Source organism: Ochotona curzoniae, unplaced genomic scaffold, assembly GCF_017591425.1.
Source record: "Ochotona curzoniae isolate NIBS_2020 unplaced genomic scaffold, NIBS_Ocur_1.0 contig_46, whole genome shotgun sequence".
Lineage (NCBI taxonomy): Eukaryota > Metazoa > Chordata > Mammalia > Lagomorpha > Ochotonidae > Ochotona > Ochotona curzoniae.
This window is the reverse complement of record NW_024466340.1, coordinates 1,547,324-1,568,536: the sequence shown is the minus strand read 5'-3', so window position 1 is coordinate 1,568,536 and position 21,213 is coordinate 1,547,324. Positions and strand designations below refer to the sequence as shown.

Sequence of the window (21,213 nt, the reverse complement as noted above, 5' to 3'; positions counted from 1 at the left end):
CTTCATATATGTCAATTTCAGAAACTCTGGGGGCGCATGCGTCGGGCACAGCAACTAAGGCATCACTCGGGGTGCTCAGGTCCCACCCGGGAGCAGCTGCACCAGGGCCGCAGCTCCTGCTGACACGCGTTACGAGAGGTGGCGAGGGACTGCTCCAGTGCTTAGGTCCCCCTCACCCCTGTGGCCACTTGATTGGATTCCCAGCTCCTGGCTTCAGCCTGGCCCAGCCCTGGACCGTTGTAGGCATTTGGAGAGTAAGCCAATGCGTGAGAGATCTCTCACTATCTCTGTTCTCAAAACTTGTAGGGGCCAGCGCTGAGGTGCAACAGGATAATCTACCCTGTGGTGCCAGCACCTACAGGGGCAAGTTTGTGTTCAGGCAGCTCCACTCCTGATCCAGCCCTCGGCTTGTGGCCTGGGAAAGCAGTGGAGGACGGCCCAGGTCTTTGGGCCCCTGCACTCTTGTAGGAGACCCAGAAGAAGCTCCTGGCCCCTGGCTTTGAATCAGCTCATCTCTGGCCATTGCAGCCATTTGGGGAGTGAACCAGTGAATGGAAGATCTCTCTCTCTCCATCTCCCCCTTTGCTCTGCAAATCTGCCTTTCCAATAAAAATAAATAAATCTCTGAAAAAATTAAAAGCTATGTATTTAAAAGGCAGAGTTGGAGAGGGAGAATCTTCCGTCCGTTGCTTCATTCCACCAATGACCACAATGGCCAGGGCTGGGCCAGGCCAAAGCCAGGAGCCAGGAGCTGCAGGCAGGCCTCCTGTGTGTGTGGCACTCGGGCCACTCTGCAGAGCTGGCTCAGTGGTAGGGCAGCCAGGACTCGAGCTGGCACCAGTCTGGGATGTGGCATCACAGGCCACCCAATACACCTCTTTCAGTCTGTTTTGCCACGCATGTTCTTGAAATCCCCACACCCATGTGGGTGTTGGCACCTTCAGGGAGAAGAATCTCTCAGGGCTTGGGCTGAGGACAAACAGTGGTACCAGCTGTGCGCTGCCCACCTGGTCTGGCCCCAGGATTCCACACTGCTGCTGCCCATGACACCACAGTGCCCCACGGGCTCAGACCTTGTTCCCACTCTCCCAACAAGAGGCTCCAGGGGTGCTGGGGCTGGGCTGCCATCCACATGGGCCAGGCACATGGGGGACAGCTGGGCTGCAAGTGGTGGCAGTGCAAGTGTGGGCATCAGCCATTCCAGTCGTTACACTACTGCCTCCCACAGGGCCCTGGGGACGAAATCGCTGCCCCACTTTGGAGGTCAGATCTGCCAGGTCCACAGAGGCTGCATGGTCCAAAACCTGGGCCCCCAACTGGGCACCAGGCACGCAGTTCCCTCTGTGCTTACCTTGCCCTGAGCCACTTTGCAGGGGACACCAAGGCCCCATGAGGGCAAACAACATGACTGCTGTCCCCACACTGTCATCCTCAGGACCTGTTCTGATCATGGTCCACGGCCTGGTGCAGCCCCATGGTTACTGTACGACACACCCCGGGGAATGTCGGCCCGAGTTCCCAGAGGTCTGTGGGGTCAGCAGCCGCCAGCTGCCCATTATGTCACCACAGCAAATTAACAACAACAAATAACACCACCCACTAGAGTGCAGCGGGATGGAGCCGCTTGGAGAAGCATGAGACTAAGCCAGGCAGGGACTTGGCTTGACAGCCACCCAGGAGCACCCGCCCTGGGCCACATCCCCTTGACAGCCAGTCCGCCAGCCAGGAGAGCCTGGCCTTGGCCAAGCAGCTGGCCACAGCCTCCGGGGACAGCATCCGCCCAGATGGCCCCATGTCAGTGCCTGGGAGCTGTGCTTTCCCGACAAGGGTGCGGGACACACCAGCGAGGATGGGTCTAGGCCCAGCAAAGTCCTCCATTTCCCCCTAGAGGAATGCAGCGAAGCACGGAGGACACCCTGGAGGTGGCACATCCAGGCCTCTGTCCTGTACACTACTCACCTGCTGCCCACAACCACCCGCCCCGCCCCAGCCTAAGGTGACTCCCGGCCTGACCCAACTCCCCAAGGAGGCCAGTGAGTCACTCATTAGGAAATACATAACCCCGGCCTGGGCTGGGGCTGGCTGGTCCCGCAGTCCTTGGAGGGCCGCAGGCAGGAAAGCAGGAGAGGTTTTAGGTGCTGCTCTGGGTGGGGCCCTGGTCGCAGGACACACACGTGGCCCCCAAAAACTCCCGTGAAGCACAAGTCAGTGTGGACAGCTACAGGCTGCAAGCTTGGGGTCCCTGCGACCATGTACCCCACCTCCTGGCACTCACCATCTGTCCCACGCACACGCTGGCTGCCTCCATCATGGCCCCGTCAGCAATGGAACGCGCCGACTCCTTCTCAATGTGGGGGTTTCCTGACAGCAGCTCTTCCACCACCTGCTGGGTGGGGCAGAGATGCCCAGTGACCCCCGGGGGCCTCGGTCAGGGTCACGGGGCCAGGCTGTCCAGGCAGGTGTGGAAGCATACTTTACATTTCGATACTCCTCCAGGGTGATGCGGCCGTCGCTGTCCGAGTCGTACATGTGGAAGAGGACTGGGGGGAGAACAAGGCTCGGTCAAGGGAGGAACCCAGGCCCCTGGCTTCCCTCGCTCTCAACTGTACCGAACCCAGTGAAACACGCCAGCAGGAAGCCTCAGGGCCCAAGCCCAAGCCTGCTATTCAACATCACTGGGCCTCAGCTTCCCCATCTGCAGAATGGGAGAGCAACAGCACTGGCCTGGGGTTAGGGGGGTCCCAGGGACCAGCCTGGCATGTGGTAAGGGTGGCCAGCACAACAGTGACATAAGGCCAACACAGGTTATCGCACAACACTGCTCCCCACAGGCCAGGGGTTTGGGATACTTGCACCTCAGCAGCAGAGCTGGTGGGTGGGGGTGACAGGGGGAGATGACCAGTCGGTCAGCCCCCGCATCCACTGAGAACCTAGCACCAAGTCATCCACTGCAGCACACGCACACACAGGGGTATCCCGCTAAGTCATGTGTGCGTATGCACACATGGGCACCTTAAGGCATGTGTGAAGAGCCAGGCTGAAGTACGGGCAAGTCCTCAGGGAGAAAAGCAGCCACGATGGACGCTGGCCGGCCCAGGTCACCTCGCCAGGGAGCTGTGAGGGCTCCGCCAGCAGGCCTCGAGGTGCCCTGTCGGCCCTTCAGCGTGTCCTGGGGACCACTGGTGTGTTCAGAAGCAGCACACGCACACTGTGGTTCAAGATCACATGGGACCCGGCATTGTGGCACAGTAAGATGTCGCCACTCCTGCTGCTGGCATCCCACATCTGAGTGCCAGCCCAAGTGCCAGCTCCCTGCTGCTGCTCCTGGGAAAGCAGTGAAGATGACCCAAGCCCTTTGACCCCTTGTGCCCATGTGGGAGACGCAGAAGAAATTCTGGGGTCCTCCTTTCAGCCTGGCCCATCCCTGCCAGTTGTGGTCATCTGGGGCATGACCAGTACATGGAAGATCTTGCTCTCTTTTTCTGTCACTTTCAAATAAGTTAAACTTACAAAAGAGAGGGGGTGGGTGTCCCAGGACCACTAGGATGAGAGACAAACTGGGCACCCAGGTCTACTAGAGCCCATCACCCCACCGTCCCCTACTCGTCCCAGAAGGCCAAGAGCTGCTGACATGTTACTTAGCAACGAAGAGCACCAGGACCACCTTTCTGGGGACTGGCCGCCAAGGGTCCCAGCCAGTGTTCCGGGTCTCTCCCCTTGCTGTGCGGGCAGGCCCTGCATTCTGAGGCCTTGGGCACCCATAGCCTGTGTGGGGCTGGGGGCTCAGAGGCCAAGGGGCCCGGGCTAGGGGGCACGCACATCTCAACTTCTCTTTGCGGCTCAGCTCCACCTGCTCCTCGCCCAGGCTGGTGTCAATAGGCCGGAAGTAGGACATGATGGTCAGGAAGTCCTCGAAGTTGATCTCATCAGCCAGGCCGCTGGGCCCCTTGCGCAGGTTCCTGCAGAAGCAATGGGGTGGGGGGTCACCTGGTCCTGGGTCTTGTCCTTCCCTGACGGAAGCTTCACCCACAGCGGCCCACCACACCGGGGCCCCTGCTCACCGAGCACCTGCTCTGCCCAGGTACTAAGGACTCGGGAGGTGTGAAGCCCAGTCCCCACCCTGCCTACCCATCCAGGGCTCTAGCAGATGCCTCACATGTGCGGAAACTGAGGCACCGAGCAGTGGCTCCCAGAGGGCACACTCAGGCGCTTTCCTGCAGCGCATGGAGCTTCACGCACCACGGGTTCAAGGTACAGCCTGAGCTGGGGGTTGTGGCGGCACTGGGGAAGGTCTCACCCCGCGGGCGGAAGGAAACACCTGAGGACTTTGCAGCAAGCCAGGGCACAAGAAGTTCCAGGTACAGACCCAGAGCCCTGGCTTCGGGCGAGCGGGCGGCAACCTCCCACCCCCACACGGGGTTGACTGCCCTCGTGCGGCCCTGCTGATCATAAGCAGAGGGAGCGGCCGCCACACGTGCAGCAGAAGTGCCAAGCGAGCCCCTGGGGAGATCCCAGAGGAGGGGAGGGCGGGCCTGGGGCTGGCTCCAACTGCAGCCTTTCCACAGGGAGGGGAGGCAGGGCCTGGGTTCCAGGCTGCCCATGCAGTACTGGAGCAGCCCCGGGACAGGTACAGTGCCCGGTGCACAGCGGAGGGGCTAGTAAACACTGACAAAGGGCCCCCCTACTGGGGAGAATGGCTGAAAAATAACCCCACCAGTCAGGGGGAGGAGGGCCATAGCAAGCACTGGGGCAAGCCCTTATCGCTCCCTGGCTTCAACCACAGCCCAGCGGGCAGAGGGCACAGGTGGTCACCTCGCATCCAGTCATGGCAGATTTCTCCAGGCGCCCTGGATGGCCAGGCCACAACAGCTGCGCCAGCACAGTGCAGGGGCTGACGGCTGCACACGTTTAAAGAAACATATTCACCATCTTCGGAGGAGGCCCCTCCACTGTCTCTGGCACTAAAAGATCTCATTGCACTTCACATCTGACAGGCTGTTCCATGTCAAGGAACTTTCTAGAAAGCAGCGACTCCCACATACTACCACAGCAGGGAGCTGATATCTCTACCAGGCCTGCGGCACTGATCCGTCTCCCTTGAGCTGCCAACTGTCTAAGGGTCCTGCCATCTGCTCTTCCCAGTGCGTTTGAATCGTCAATCCCCCAGAGCTCCTTGTTCCTGGCCCCCATGTCCTTTCTGGGCAGGTCAGGCTGAGAGGGAGTCATGGAGTCTGCAAAAAGCTGGGACAGCCCGGAGCCCAGGAAGTGCAGACCAAGTCACTGGAGCCAGCTTTACCTGCCCTCCACTCACACGCCTCAACTGGGCACCCAGGACCAGGCAGTAATCTTAAGGCCCTGCCCCATCCCTGAAGAATCTTGGGAACCAAGGATGAGGCTAGAAAGTCCCACTTGTGGCTGCTCCTACAACTCCATCCCCTTGGGAGTGACAGGTGCCTCCCCTCTCTGTAGGGGGGCTCTCCAGAGCCTAGAGGGGAGGCATGGCAACCCCTCCCCTGCCCACAGTGGCCCACTGGGCCTGAGAGGTCTCCAGACACCTTCCAAGAGTGGCTCCAGGTAGTGCGAGCCAAGGCACCCCCAGCCCTAGACCTGGGAGTCCCCACCAGTCTCCCCACCCTGTCCCTGCCTTGTTGCATGTGTCCATTCTGACTGGGTCCTTGCAGCTGCCAGGAGCAGCCCCCACCACCCCAGGCCCTCCCCCTGCAGCACAGATGAACTTTGCAAGATGCAAATCAGAGCCTGGAAATGCCTCCCTAGGCCCCTGGCTCTCAGGAAGTGACTTCCAGCTACCACCTGCTCTCCAAGCCCCCTCGGTAGCCCAGCCCAGCCCAGCCCTCCCACCCACCTGCTCTCCTGCCCCTGCCCCACCTGGAGTCTCTCTGGCTCTGCCCACACAGCACCCTGACACCTGAGCGCCATGCAGCCACCCTGCCCAGCCTCACCCTCTCACGGAAAGGCCAATGCCTCCCAATGTCCAACCCTAAGCCCTCTAGCCAGAAGTGTCAGCTCCATCTGCTTCCTGCCCCCCATCCCTAAGCCCTCTGAGGAGGTGTCTCACACAGATAATAGCCCCTAGGAACTTGGAGCAGGGCCAAGCTGCCATCCTGGCTCCCTTCTTTTTAAGGAATCATGTGCAGTACAACACGCAGCTTATGTCTGCGCAGGCGCACACACCCTGGGCCTTTGCTCACACAACTCCCAACGCAAAGCCACAAGCACCTTGTCAGCCTCCCGATGACCAAGTCCTTCAATGTAAACACCAGGCCATGGTCTGCATTTCAGCCTAGGCCACTGGGCATGTGAGCGCCCACTCAAACCTTCACATGGCCCCTGCATGGCAAGTCCCCGAGGCAAGAGCTGAGGCAGCCACCAAAAGGCACCTCTCCCTGCCCCATCGGTCAGCAACCATGCCTGTGTTGTTTCCTCTTTAAAGCACGGGGTGGAACAGGCTGCGACTTTCAAGGCTGGTCTCTGACATGAGGCACTGGTTCCAGTTCTGGCTGCTTCACTACCAATCCAGCTCCTGCTCATGCACCTGGGAAAGCAGCCGAGGATGGCCAAGTCCCTGGGCTCCTGTACCCACGGGGAGACCCCAATGAAGCTCCTGACTCCTGGCTTCAAATCCATCCTCCCACAGGTCTGGCTGCTGCAGTCATTTTGAGAGTCAAGCAGTGGGTCGAAGATTTCTCTCTTAAAATTTCTTTTCTCTCAACAAATTTTGAAAGAGGAAGTATGGGGTGACCCAATACTTGCCTCTAATGAGGCGCCTGAGCGAAGGTTACAGGATGTTACTTCTGGTGGTGGGTCACAAAGACAGGGTGGCACTGGGAATGGTGTCAAGATGCCATGTGGAACATCCCTGTCCCAGCTCGGAGAGCCTGAGGTCAAGTCCCAGTTGCATGGTTTTTACTTATTTTACTTGGAAGTTAGCATTACAGACAGAAGAGAATAGATGGAGAGGGGTTCCATCCATTGGTTCACTCCCCAAATGGCTGCAACGCCTGATCCAAAGTCAGGAGTCAGCAGCTTCTTCCAGATCTCCCACGTGGGTGGGGGGCCCAAGGCTGTGGGCCGTCCTCCACTGCCTTCCCAGGCCACAAGCAGGGAGCTGGATCAGAAATGGAACAGTCGAGACTCCAACTGGCACCGAAGGCAGAAGCTCAGCCTGGTTCCTCAGCTGTGTGTGCTTCCAGCCTGCTGCAGTCACACACCCCGGGAGAGGGCAGTGATGGCTGCAGGGCTGAGCCGCTGCCACCCACGTAGAAGCGCTGGATGGCCCTTCAGCCCGGCCCAGCGGGGCTGCTGCGGGCACCAGTGGATCAGAGCTCTGTCTGCTTTTCACGTAAACTTCTTCTAAAAAGATGGTGGCTTCCACACTTGAGGATGTGGAGAGGCTTGGGAGATGCTTGGCCGGCAGCCACAGCAGCAGCGAGCCCAAAAGCCGAGAACCCACCCCCTCAGGACCCCGCCCGAGGTGCCACCTGGAGCCTGGGAGGTGGAACCGACTGTCCCACATGCCTCAGCTGGGGACCCCACCACCGCCTCCCCACTGCCAGGGCCTCTCTCCACCCCAGCGGGCAGGACAGGGCCTCGCACTGAAGGACAAGGCAGCCTGCCTCTGGGCCAGCCCACCTGTTGTCGAAGAAGGCACGTACGATCTTGGAGCGGATGGGGTTGAGTTCCAGGTCGGGGACGCTGTTAAAGTTCTCCTTGCTGGTTTGCAAGCGGCAAATGGCACCGGAAAGAGAGCGACAGAAAACATGGGCGTCTGTGGGCGATCCTACCAGGAAGCAAGCCACCCTCCACAATTTCCCACGATGGCGGCTCAGGGTGACCCACAAGTACCCCTCCTTGCCTCTCGAGCCTGCGCAGGGGCAGGGCAGGGCCTGGAGGCAAATGAGAAGACCACAGTCGTGTGCCCAGGGGCCTCAGAAGGGAGCTGGTGGGAAAGGAAATTCACCCAGCAGCCTGGGTGACGGCAGAACTTCCTCTGAAAACACGAGGCCGAGTAACAGAAACCAGATGCAAGTGGACACACGTTCATGGAAAATGCCCAGAATAGCCGGGTCCATGAGGACAGAAAGGAGGTGAGCAGCTGTCATGTGAAAGGGGAAATGTGCAGGACCGGGTGTCTCTCTCAACTGGTCTGCCCAGTGGCCAAGGCGCCCACTACCACGGCCATGTCTGTGTCAGAGCATCCAGGTGCACGCCCCAGCTCCAATTCTGAGATGCAGACCCCAGGAGGCAGCTCTTCCAGGAGCTGGGTCCTTTCGCGCACACAGGAGACCTGTATGGAGTCCCAGGCTGCCACTGTGGGCCTCAGGAGAGCGAGCCAGCGGATGGCTGCTCTCAGTTTGCTGCCTGGGGACACCCATATCTCCTATTATGATACCTGCCTTGAGTCTGGCCCCTCCACTTCTGACCCGGTTTCCTTCTGCTCATGGGGTGGCACCAGATGATGGATGAAGGCTCGAGTGCTTGGGTCCCTGCCCTACTTACAGGGGACCCAGGTGGAGTTGTGGCCTGGCCCTGGCCCAGTGGCTGTAAGCTCTGGCCTGAAGCTATAAATGGATGCTCTCTCCATCCCTGTAGCTCTCTGCCACTTAGATTTTATCAGTATTATTTGTTTCAAAGCTGTGCACCTGGGGTGGGGAAGGTACACCTCTGTCAGGATGGCCTGTGACCAGCCTGGGCCTTGGAGCCATGGGAAGGCAGGCATGGAGGCAAGGGTGGCCCCTGCCAGGGTCACAGGTCCATACTTCCCACACCAGGTGGGCAGCCCTGCGCTCTCAGGATCTACTCCCTGCTCACTTCTGCCTTGCACTGCGCTCTGGCGGCTACAGGCAGGTGGAAGGGACCCAATGCACAGGCCAGCATCCTCTAGGGGACCAGAGGCCAGGTTGGGGGAGTTCCAGGGAGAAGTCTGGAACGACAAGATGGACACTTGCCAGAACTGGGACTCAGAACTCCAAGGAGCAGGTGTCTGGGGGAGGAGGTAATATCCCCACCCTGATCCCGAGGGCCCATCACTGAGCTGGAAGGTTCCCTAGAAATACGACTCAGCACCCACTGTACGGACTGGGGGGACCTGGAGGGGCGTCAGCGAGGCCTAGGCTGCTCAGTATCCCCTCCACTCCTGGGCGTCCTCCTGTACCTCTCCATCAGACCTTCCAGCTGGGCTCAAACAACATGTTGCCAAGTTCAGGGGCTGGCATCGCAGCACACTCACCTTCTGAATTCACAAGGGCCCAATTCCAGAGATGGACGTGTACTTGGGACAGGTGACCCAGAGGGAAGGGGAGTGATGTGTGATGTGTGAGAAAGAATAAAGTGCCAACCCCCATGTCACCACCAGGAACTTCAGAAACTTGGCACTGGCAAGGAGCCAAACCCAGACTGCATGGCACCTGTGCCATGCATATGACATACTCAGCCACAACGGCCAATCCGCTGTGCTGGGGCAGACGGCTGCTCAGCAGGGCTGCAGAAACAACCGCATACCTCAAATGCAAAACTTCAGCACTGTTTAATATGTGAATGCTATCTCAGTCAAGTGGTTAAATATTTTCCCTGGGGCCACAGTTATGGCATAGCTAGTTAAGTGACTTTTACCTGTGACACCAGCAGCACTGATTTGAGTCCTATCTGTCCTGCTTTCAATTCAGCTCCCTGCTTATGCTCCTGAAAGGGCAGCAGAAGATGGCCCAAGTGCTTGGGCCCCTGCATCCATGTGGGAGACCCAGATGGGGTTCGAGGCTCCTGGCTCCAGCCTGGTCCAGCTCTTGTTGTGACTGCTGGGGAAGTGAACCAGCAGATAGATGGTCTACCTTTCAAACTCATAAGATAAATCCTCGTGTCCCTAAAGCCTAAAACAAGAAGAACCAGTGTACCAGGGCAGACACTGGCACAGCAGCTGAGATGCCACTCAACATGTCCCCAGCCCATTCTGAAAAGCCTGGGTACCAGTCCCAACTCCACTTCTACCTTGCTTCCTGCTCATGTACACCTTGAAGCAACAGGTGATGGCGCCAGTAGGAGGGTCCCTACCATCCACATGGCAAACCCAGGGTGAGTGCCAGGGCCCCGGCCTCTTCCCAGCCCAGCCCTGGCTGCTCTAGATAACTGGGAGAGTGAACCAGCAAGATCCCTGTCTCAATTGCTCTCTGCCTAAATAAAAAAATAAAAATGGGTAAAAATTTTAGCACAAGAACCACTACATGAAGGGTCCATCACGCACCCCTGCAACCTGAAGCCCAGGTGATGTGTAACTCCCTTGAGGTTACACAAGGTTACATGCCTGGAGAGATCAGGGTGTGGGCTGCTCCTCGCCCCCTGCCACGTGACAGACCCTGTGCGTGACATGTGTAAGGCATGATCAGCCCCCGCCATGCTGGAACAGCACATGTGGCTCCTTCTCCTGGGACTGCGAGGAGGGGAGACGGAGAACAGAGGCCCGAGTCAGGGTCCCCAGAGTCTACACAGTGGCCAGTGGATGACGGCAACCCACTGTACAAACAACTCGCCATGGGACTCCACGCACACGCCTATCCGACTGCCAGTATGGCAGAGCCGGCACCAAGAGGCCTACCAGCCCCACCAGCCAGGGTGTAGGCATGATGGACAGGAGCCCAGAGCTCCATGCTACTACCCCAACACCACACCACTACACTCGCCACAGCTCCATCCCCAGTGGGGGAAGGGTCCAGGCACCTGGACGGAGCGACTTTCGGAGAAGGGAAGTGGCCAGCTGCCACTGTGACTGGTACATGAGACTCCAAACCCTCCATGGCTATCATAGGCTGGGTGTCGTGGCTCCTGCTAACCTTTCTCAGCCTCAGTTTTCTCACCTGTGAAGTGGGCACAGCCACTCATCAGCTCTAGGCTGCTCTAAGACCCAAGACAGGGGACTCTGCCCCTCTGGAGGGAGGAAGCAGCGCTGGGGTGCACCCAGGGCAGAAATTCTGGAACATGCTTAGCATACGCTCAGCCCAGTGCTCACGGAGCAGCAAGGGCTCCACATACGGTTGCCTTCAGGCCGTGGCCCAGTGCCTGGACTTACCCAACACCACACATACACCTGCGAGGCAGAGGAGCTCAGGGATGGTTTGCGGAGCGACAGGTTGAGTTGACAGGAGTCAGAGGAGTAAGGGCTAGGCCCTCCCCTGGGGCCCGGCATCCTGGGACTTATCAGCAGCGGCGACATTTCCAGAGGGAGAAGGCAGAGCCCGGGTCAACCCGACAACTGGCACAAGAGGCCTGGCTTCCCATGGTGGTGACAGGCAGACAGCTGCCTGCCGGGAACACAGTGTCCCCAGTCCCGTGTGTGTGCAGGTGCTTGGAAGCCGGCTGTCTGTCAAAAGTCACTTCTTTCCCTTTGAGAAACACACACACACACACACACACACACACACACACACACACACACACACACACACACACACACACAGAGCAAACACGTAGGAGGGAGACACAGATCTGTCTGCGAGATGTGGGTAGATGGGGCGGCCCTCGGAGGCTCCTGGAGACCCAAGACCATGCACATGAGCTGGGAGGGGTGAGGCAGCTGGGTCTCCTGGTTAGGGACGTGACCCTACACACATTTCTAAGGTGATAAAGCCCTGGGGAGGGCATTTGTGAATAGGAGCTATCTTTGTATCTCAGATAAGTCTGATAAACCCAGGCAAAGTGCCTGGCACATCCCACAATGAGCTCCGAATCCAACAATAGTGTTAGCAGTAAGCAGGCAGGCAGCACTGACGCTGGTGGGACAGGTCCAGCCCCAGGAGCTGAGCTTCCTGCAGGCTCAGGGCAGGGGAGGGGAGGAGGACAGAGCTTGGTGTCATGACGTGGAGCGGACACCAGCCCTGTATGACAGGACTTAACCCTGTCTCGGAGACCCAGGCAGAGAGGGGAAGCGACTTCCTGCTGCCAAGTACGACCTGGAATGGAGCGGCAGCAGCCGGCCGAAGAGCAGCTGCCCGGACCATCCTCAGGGCCGTCCCTGCCACCTGCCACCCTCCCTTTCAACAAGGGGGAAGCCAGCCTGGAGCTAAGCCAGGGACAAACCACACACAGCTTCCCCAGTTTCAAGTGCAAGCGGTGGCTCTTAAAGGTCCCTCCCAGTCCCCTGCTCCCAGGTACTCGGAGGTGCTGGCTCTGGCTCTGCTCAGGGCTGAAAGGGGGTGAGTGGGAAAGAGAGTGGAGGCAGGGAAGAGGGGAAGAGAGAAGGGGAATGAGCTGTGCTTCATACTGCAGCCCAGTGTGGAGGGCTGGGCATGGTACCAGGTTCCTGTCCTAGCACCCACAAGGACACAGCCCCTCACGGAGTCCTGGGAGGTTTAGAAACTGCCCTTGCTGTGGTCTGGCCTCGGACTCCTTTCCTTGGCCCCCGAAGTCTTCTGCCAGTGGCTCCAAGGGGCCCACCAGTCCATCACAATGTCTGGGGCGGGGCCTGGATCAAAGGATGCCATCAAGGGGCAGCCCCCTCGAGCCACTCCTGGCAGCACAGACGTGTGGCTCCCATCTCTCACCTAGGATGCCCCTTGCCACCCCAGAGCCTCTGCTAGCAAGCTCTCCTCCCCCCAATCCCCAGAGGCCAAACCACGGGGTCCCCACCTGACCTGGGCCATGACCCACCAGAACTGGCAGTCACAGCGAACCTTTTCTTGCAGCTGGTGGTTTGGGTACACCAGCAAGGAGGGTCAGCCTCTCACCAGGGCCTCCCATGTGCTTCCACTTTATAGGAGAGAAACGGAAGCCCAGAGAGGCAGAGCAAACAAGCCGTGGTTGCACAGCTTGTAAGCACAGGGAGCGGCTGTCATCCGCCAGCACACTTCCTCACTCTCACCACTTCCTTCCTCTGCAGGAAGGCCTCACTTGTAAAGAGAAGAGAGGAGGGGAGCAGGCTTCGTGCCCGCCTTTGGCTCCCTGCTGCGTCCAGCTGGGACCCCAGAAGGGGACAGGACAAGTACCTAACCTGATGGGAAAGGACGCATCTACAAACACGAGGGTCTCACTCATGATGCGGCTTTGGCTTTGGCAGCCCCTGAGGTGGCCCAGTTTAAGTGCGGTGCTTTCACCATGGAGTGTGGGCTCAGAGCTGCACACACCCCTGCCCTACCCCAGCTGACCTCAGAATCACCTCTGGCTCTCAGCTTTCAAGTCTGGTGTCTCTCTCTTGCTGGCCACATGGCTCTTGCCTACCCACCCTCCTGCGCTCACCACCTAGAAATGGGATGCTTTCCGCGCTGGGGAAGCTGAGGCCCCATGCTGTACGTTCAAGGCAGGAAGTCCCATCTTAGGCAGGACTTCTCGGGCAGTGCTCAGTGACACAGTCCCCAGACTGGCAGTGCCCAGCAGCCTGCTAGAAGCTGGCTTTCCACTGCCAGCTTCGAGTCAGGTTCCCAGGTGCTTCGAGTCAGTCTGACTTTACTAAGTGCTTAGGGGTACCCATGCTGGCGGATGTTGGGAGCACAACCGGCCTTGGGCTTGCTCTGTGTACAACCTGCTTGGGGGGAGCAAATGCACCAGGTCTGTCTCCCATGGACACACCCCTGGCATGAGAGATCCTGCCAGCAGAGCCCTCAGCCCACACCACTGCCTAAAGTCAGGGCAGTACAGTGAGCCTGCAGCCTGTGTGTGCAGGTGGGAGGGTCTGGGTTCCATCCCTGCCTCTGGAGATGCCAGCTTCTGCAAACACAGACCCGGGAAGTGGCAGGTGACCATGACTCAAGTAACCAGGTTCCTGTCACCCAGGGGGAGACTGGGATTGAGTTCGGTGTAGCCTTGGCCCAGTCTTGGCCACTGTGGGGTCTGAGGCAGGGAACTGGTGGGTGGGATTGTGTGCACTGTGTATGTGGGTCTCCCTCCCGCATGGTCCTAGCTGGGGCTGCACCTGCAGGCTGGGCTGCTGCTGCTGCACTGGCAGTGCCTGACACCCTCACTGCCATGGGTGCTTCTGGGAGAGCCGTCACCTTGCAGACAGGTTCAAGGTCAGATGGCTGTGTTCCCGTGGCACCAAGTTCTGTAGGGGAGCCATCCTGTTGTGTCATCTTAACATCCCCAAACTTGATTTCTCAGTCTAGAGGGGGCGGTGGTGAAGGGGAGCCCTGGAAGATCCTGCAGACCTAGGACCACATAAGCGTGCCGTGAGCTGCTGCCAGGTGCTAAGGCAAGGACAGGGGCATCACTGAGAACCCAGATGGGATCCAGGGATGGCACGCTGTCCAGCCACCCAGGCCATCAGGAAGTGGTTCTGAGCAGTGGACATCGAGTCTTCTTCCCTCCCTCATACATGTCCATGGCTGTGTTCATCATGGCCTGGGGGATCTAAAAATACGCTGTCACTGGCCTTATCTAGCCAGCCTGCCGAGGGCCCATCTCACCGCCGCCACCACCGCCTCCATCCGAGGCAGCCCACAGCGTCTATTTTGGGGGCTGAGAGCCGGCCAGAGAGCTCTTAGGAAGTTCCCAGTTGCCATGGACAACTCGCACCCGATAAGAACGAACTGTACAGACAGCTATCATGTTCTGTGTTGCCTGACCTTCTGACAGCCTCCCTTGTCACAGGGGATCAGCTCATAGCAGGTGCTTAACATGCACAGGAACCTAAGCAGGCACTTGGCCAGGTGGGCACAGGCCCTGGTACTCGGTGGTCAGGACACACTCAGGTGTCATGAGGCACGTCTGACCAGGGGAGGGGTGCAGCCCCACGGAGCTGGGGTCGCATCAGGAATTCACCTGAAAGCAAGCCTGGGAAGCGAGGCTGCCACAGCCCCAGGCTGAGCCATGCCCTGGATGCCTCAGGATGCTCTTTGAAAAGACCAGAGAGCGAGCGAGCGAGAGATGGTAGAAAGGAAACATCGATTCTGGAAGCTTCTGCCTTTCTGCCTTGTGGGACTGCTTCAAAGCAAAGTTTGATTTCTCAATAGGCTGCAAGTTTAGAAACCTAACTCCTTCTTTGGCCTTTCAAATGCAATGCACTTCCGGGGGACTTCTGTGCACCCTTCTCGAGGGGTCCTGTTCTCGCTTTCCCAGAGGGAGGGGGCAGGAGGAGCTGCAACCTCACGCCCACCCCACAGGGCCCCGGAGTAGCTGGGGCTCCTGGTGGCTGAACCACGGTCCAGGACACTCTCCCAGGCCAGCTTTCCTGAGCGACCTCTAAACGCTAACAAAATGAGCTCTTGCAGCACAGCCCAGGGCATCCTAGATGTGCCCGGAAGGGTAAAGCTGACAGTCCGGCTAGGGCTCAGCAGAGTGGAGGTTGGGCAGGTGCTGGCCACTGGCACCCAGCCCAGAGCTGCTCAGAGGAGGATGGGCCAGAAAGCCCAGGGGGACCACCACAAGAGCTGCCCAGTACCCCCTGTCAGAGGCCCTGGGTAGAGGTAGGGGCTACGGGTAGACCTAGATTAGGCAAAACAGTTCCTACAGCCTGTTTGCAAATGATCAGATGCTGTGGTCCTCCCCTCCTTCCTGCCGGCCAGGTGGGGCCGGCTTTATGTGTAGCTGACACCAACACCCACAGCTCTGCAGGCATGAGAATGACAAATACCCCACCCTGTCCATGGCCATCAGGGAAGCTGAGGTCACTCACAAATCCAGGCCGGACCCACAGCAGGATCTCAGTGACAGGTTCAAATTCCAGCTCCTCCACTTGTAAGATGGGTGACCCCGGGCCGGGGACACGGTGGCCTCTCCGAGCCTTACTCTCCCATCTTTAGAATGGGGAGAGCAGGAGGTTACAGCACCACTCCCTAAGGGGTTCTGGATCCTTCTATGGAGGCCACAAAACAAGATCAACAGTAACAGCTGACACCAGTGCACAGTCCCTGTGTGCCAGGCCCCAGCTCCACTCTCCGCTGGAAAATATAAACCCACAAAGGAAAGGACGAGACATGCGACAGGCCGCAGGAGTGCTGTGCTGTACGGCATGGTGCACTGGGAGCGCTGTCATTTGCTGCTGGCTCCTGGGCCCTCATTTACTCACTCAGCTACTCAGAGACCATCTTCAGTATTAAAAGCTCCTTATTTGGCACTTGGGCCAAGCACAGATCCAGTTCCTGCCTCCCCAGGGGCTGGCTGGCACTGCTAGAGACTGCAGATGGCATGTGGGTGGGTGGCATTACAGATCTGGGCTGGAGGTGGTGGGACTGGACAGTCTCTGGTGCGGAGAAAGCGGGGCAGGCAGCTGGAGGCGTGCAGGGCATTACAGGGGTGGCGGCTCATAGGCCAGCACCTGCAAACCCGCCTGGGTCCCAAGAACATACAGATGAACTGAGGTTCCCGGGGAGCCCCTGAAGGCTGCTGAGCTCATGGAAGCTTGTGAAAAAGCAGGAGCCCCGCCGAGCAGAAGGTGGCCCTGGGGGAGTATGTGTCGGTGTGGGGAACCCTTGGATGAGGAAGGGGAGGCGCAGCGCAGAGCGCTAGAGCACCAAGGAGGATCTGCCGTGCGTTGTCCTTGGTGAATAGCCACCTGCGCTTAAATGCAGATTCTCAGGCCCCACCCCGAAACTTGCATTGCAGCCAGACTCCCAGGTGATTTGCACGTGCACTCGACTTGGGGGAGGGGAGTGTGGGGAGGGAACCACAGGAGATTTGCACATCTTGCCAGTGCATCCTCCAGCGCTACACAGCGACAAAGCAGAGGTTCCTCAGAGTAGGACAAAGCGACAAAGCATGGGAACCTCGGAGTAGGAAGCGCCTTCCCACGCCCACAGGCACAACAGTAAGCCACACAAAGGCATGAAGGATTTCCATACAGGCTTGCCTCGCAAATCTGCCTAGGTTTTTTTTGCCTTTACATCCCTCACATCTGAAGAATTACACGCATGTGCGATCTGAACTTATGGCAACCACCCCAGAGCGCTCCCCTCTCACCTCTGTGAAAAACCAGCTCACATTTCCAGCTGGTGGCCCTGGCAACTGCCTCCGACTTGGGCACGCGGCCTCATCTAAGCCTGTGAGCCATCAGGTGTCATTTCATTGAAAGTAGTGGGGCCAGGGACGCAGCAGCAAAGGTGTAATTCCTGGTGGTCTTTAATTTTGCCTGGGGTGTAATTAAAGCAAGATGAGAGGCTGTGAGAACCCCAAGGCTCAGCAGCTGAGTGCCTGAAATGACTGCTTTGGCAACACAAGGCACTGAGCTAACCACACGGCTCTGCTAAGATGGGCATGGGTCCTCACACAGGTGGGTGTCTGCATGGTGCAGGAGAAATACGCACCAAGACATAGGATGCTCTCCTGGGCTTGTAGCAGGCCTGTTCCAAATGCCCAGACCCTTCGACCTGGAGATGCTGACCATATACCTTGGGACTCTGCATCTGTTGGAAGCCGGTCTGCTTGAAGCTGCAAGCCTGCCTGCCACGGATCAGCTTCACATGGTCAGCAGCCTTACACGGACCTCTCCCTAACGAGCTCCAAATAACCTGGCTGCCACCTAAGACAGGATGTAGTTCCAGGCACTCCTCCTCACAGAAAGACAGTGTTATAAACAGGCATCTAAGAAAAACAACCGTTGGAAACACGACCCAGAATGCCAATTCTTCACAGAGACCCTAGGTTGCCACCTGCCCACCTCGCCTGAGGTTGGAGGATCTGCAAGAGGTGGAATCTGAAGAGACAGGGAATCTTCCAGAAAACACCTGAGCCCCTGAATTTGGCTATACCAAAACCCACTGTTTGTATACCCAACAGTGGGTGTGGTCCTGGCCTCTAGCAGGTGCACACTGCAGGGAGGAGTCCAGAGCAAGGGTGGAAGTGGAATAAGCTCCCACAGCTGCCTCTCCCTTCTCCACTTTGGTTACAGCTCTCTAACAGAAAGATTCCCTCCCATTGGGAACATCGGGCTTTACGGCTTAGAAGGAATTAGAAGCAACAGCCATAGATTTGTTTGAGCAAATGGAGTAACTCAAGACTCTTCTGGGCCACCCAGGACAAAGGGGAATCCTCCCACCTGCATCATCCCCACCAAGAGCCCCAGCTCTACCCAGCACTGACCCGAGCGGCAGGTCTTACCGAATGGTCGGCTGGTCTCCACTCAGTTGCTTAAATCTTCGGTGCAATTGCTCAATCTGCTCTGATGAGACTGGAGCAGGGTGGGGTGAAAAAGAGAGAGACAAAACCATTAATGACTGGTTCCCATGGAGTGTGCACACCTCCGGAAGTCTCGGAAGTCTCCCACCAAGATATATACCCTCCCCACAGAGGAAGAACACCTTCTCCCTGGGAACACAGGCTGTGATGATCAATCTAGTTGCAACAGCTCCTTGGCAGGCGAGACTCAGCCAGCCCTTCCCGCAGCCATTGCCCCTTCCCTGCCCACGCAAGCATCATTCCATCCGCTTGTCCAACGCCCTCCTCTCTCAGTCCTGAAGATGGGATTTTTCCAAACTCAGCAGGCGACCCAGTCTGGTCAGATTCTCAAAAGGGGGTGCGGGGGAAGTGCTGTGGTACTGTGGAGTAACGCACCACTCCGGGCACCTGCCTCCCTCATGATGCTGCCTGGCTGTCGTCCTGGTTACCCTACGCTTCCAGTATAGCTTTGTGCCAATACAGGCCCTGCAAGGCAACAGATGATGGCTCACATGCTTGGGTCCCTGCTACCCACGCAGGAGACCCGGATGGAGTGCTTGGCTCCTGGTTTCAGCCTGGCCCAGCCCCAGCTGTTGCACATATACAGAGAGTGAACCAGTGGGTGGAAGATCTCTGGGTCTCCCTTTCTGTCACCCTGCCTTTCAGATCATGACTCTTCGAAACAGACAGATGAGCAAGGAAAGGGAAAAGGGGGTCAGGTGGCCTTGGCAATGACCCGGGAGGCCTGTGCCGAGAACTGCGTCAGAAATGTGGTGCTGAAACGAGAATAGAAGAGCCGAATTGTGGTGCTGGGTGCAGTGGGTGACGCATTCTCATTCCTTCTGGTCATAGAGCTCCCAAGCCCAGGAGCAGTGCCCAAAACGGTTACTTGTACTCCAAGGCCAGACGAGGGTCACGCCCCACACCTGTGCTCATTTCCCACAATGCCCAAGGCAGCCACTGGAATGCTTTTCTCATGACACCTTCAAAACTACCAGGGGAGACAAATCTGGTGCAGTCAGAGGGTTCGAGGTCACACGGTAGATACCCAACGGGTCCCCCGCAAGTGCCCAGGGTTCCCAAGCACAAGACCAGGGCACATTCCAGGTAAGAGAGTTCAGGGAGGTGATGCAGTACATTTTACTCCCCTCCCTCATCACCAAGTAGAGGTGGGACTTGATTGCCAAGCCCTTCCCTGACCAGGACTGCCTGGCCTCTGGGTGTTCAGGGCTGGCCCCTGGGGAACTAGAGTTGGCTCAGGCCAAACTTTCCCAGCAGCGGCTGGGCTGGGGCACTGCCATCTCTGCCACAGCCCCTGATGTCGGCTCCACAAAGTGCCACCTCTCTTCTCCTGATAGAAGCAGTTCATTTCTGGGTCCAACTGGTCACCTCAGCTCCTGTTGTTTCAAGGTTTGCAGGTTTTTTTTTTTTTTTAATTGTTGATTTTCAGCCTGAGACGAGAGCTGAGGTTGCTTGAAGAACCTACCACTCAGCGCTCTCCAGCAGCTGCCATGTGCTGGGAAATGCACACAAGGGCTCCCAGCCCAGACAGAGGACTGCCATCTGCCACGGGCACGGGCCATGCATGAGCTCATCGGCACCTTGCAATGCCTGGCTGGGCAGGGGCTGTTGCCATGCTACAGATGCAAGCACACACACACAGGCTGTGTGTCCACTTTTCTGAAGGGAGACATGGCCCTTTGGGTCACCAAACAAGGAGGTGGGTTGACCTGATGGTGCAGCAACTGGACCTGCTGCCCACCCAGGATGTTCACAGTAGTGCTAATTCCAGATCCCAGTCGCAAAGTCCCCCAGGCTCCAGCAGCTACAAACCAGCACTAAGGCATGGGGAGACTGGAGAGTGGGCTGGCATGCAGCAACACGAAGGGACTCCGTGAGGCAGGTGCCTGGACCCTGGGGTCCTACATCCCGGCTTCTTGCCAGTGGGCGTTCCGGGAGGCAGCACTGGCGACTCCAGTGGACACGGCTCCTTTCACCCACATAGGAGACCTTAAAGGAGTTCCTGGATCCCAGCTGCAGGCAGCTGGGGAGGGAACCCACAAGCGGAAGATTTCCTGCCGTTACTCTGCCTGTCTAATACACTGAGTTTCTGAGAAATATTTTTGAAAGATAGGCACATGAAAATGAACTCAAGCAGTCAGAGGTGCTGTTGACATATAAAATTCAAAAATAAGGACAAGTCAGGCACAGGGTGTGAAGCCAGGGGAGTGGCTGCTCTCAAGAGAGGACGAGGCCTGGCTCATCAGCTGGCTGATCCTCCATCCCCAAGCACATCCCGTATGGGAGCCAGTTCGTATCCCGGCTGCTCCACTTCCCATCCAGCTCCCTGCTTGTGGCCTGAGAAGGCAGCAGAGGACGGCCCAAAGCCTTGGGATCCCGTGTCCATGTGGGAGACCCTGATGGAGTTTGGGGCTCATGGCTTGAGCCTGACCCTCTAGCACCAACAGTCACAGGCATTCAGGTGGGTGGAGGAGAGAGAGAAGAGAGAGGAGAGAGAGGAGAGAGAGGAGAGAGAGGAGAGAGAAGAGAGAGAGTGTATGCACATCCCTCCGTCTCTGCTGTTCAAACACATTGATTAAAAAAAAATGTATTTTTATTGGAAAGTCAGATATACGGAGAGGACAGACAGAGAGGAAACTCTTCCATCTGATGATTCACACACCAAGGCTTTGGGCTATCCTCAACTGATTTCCCAGGCCACAAGCAGGGAGCTGGATGGGAAGCAGGGACAAGAACCGGCGCCCATATAGGATCCTAGCACATGTAAGGTGAAGACTTCAGCGGCTACCTCACTGGGCCGTAAACACATTTTTTTAAGAGAGGGTATTCATACTTTGAAGGGACTTGAGGGAGGTCTTCTGGGAATTAAGTATGTTCTGTTTCTGATGCAGGTATAGGCCACACAGTTGTGTTCTCAGAAAGCCCTGTATTGGGGTGCTGTCACCATAAAAAGTTTGCTCAAGACTTTAAGGAATCCTATGTGCTGGAAACTTATTCCAAGAGGAAGGATCCAACAGATACCAAAGAGATGACTACATAAATATATTCACCTTTGATTTTCTTAAGATTTATTTTTATTGGAAAGGCAGATCAGATATACAGAGA

General features: G+C 57.6%; 1 protein-coding gene across 1 annotated transcript in view; it reads right to left on the bottom strand.

The window, feature by feature from the left end:
• Window positions 1-21,213, bottom strand: part of TESC (tescalcin) — a 50,347-nt gene that overhangs the window by 12,032 nt on the left and 17,102 nt on the right. Inside the window, exons 2-6 of the mRNA XM_040986931.1 lie at window positions 18,031-18,100; window positions 7,651-7,731; window positions 3,820-3,959; window positions 2,479-2,540; window positions 2,276-2,383 (exon numbers count right to left, since the gene is read on the bottom strand). Of these exons, the coding sequence (XP_040842865.1) occupies window positions 2,276-2,383; window positions 2,479-2,540; window positions 3,820-3,959; window positions 7,651-7,731; window positions 18,031-18,100 (461 nt within the window). The remainder of the gene's footprint in view (window positions 1-2,275; window positions 2,384-2,478; window positions 2,541-3,819; window positions 3,960-7,650; window positions 7,732-18,030; window positions 18,101-21,213) is intronic.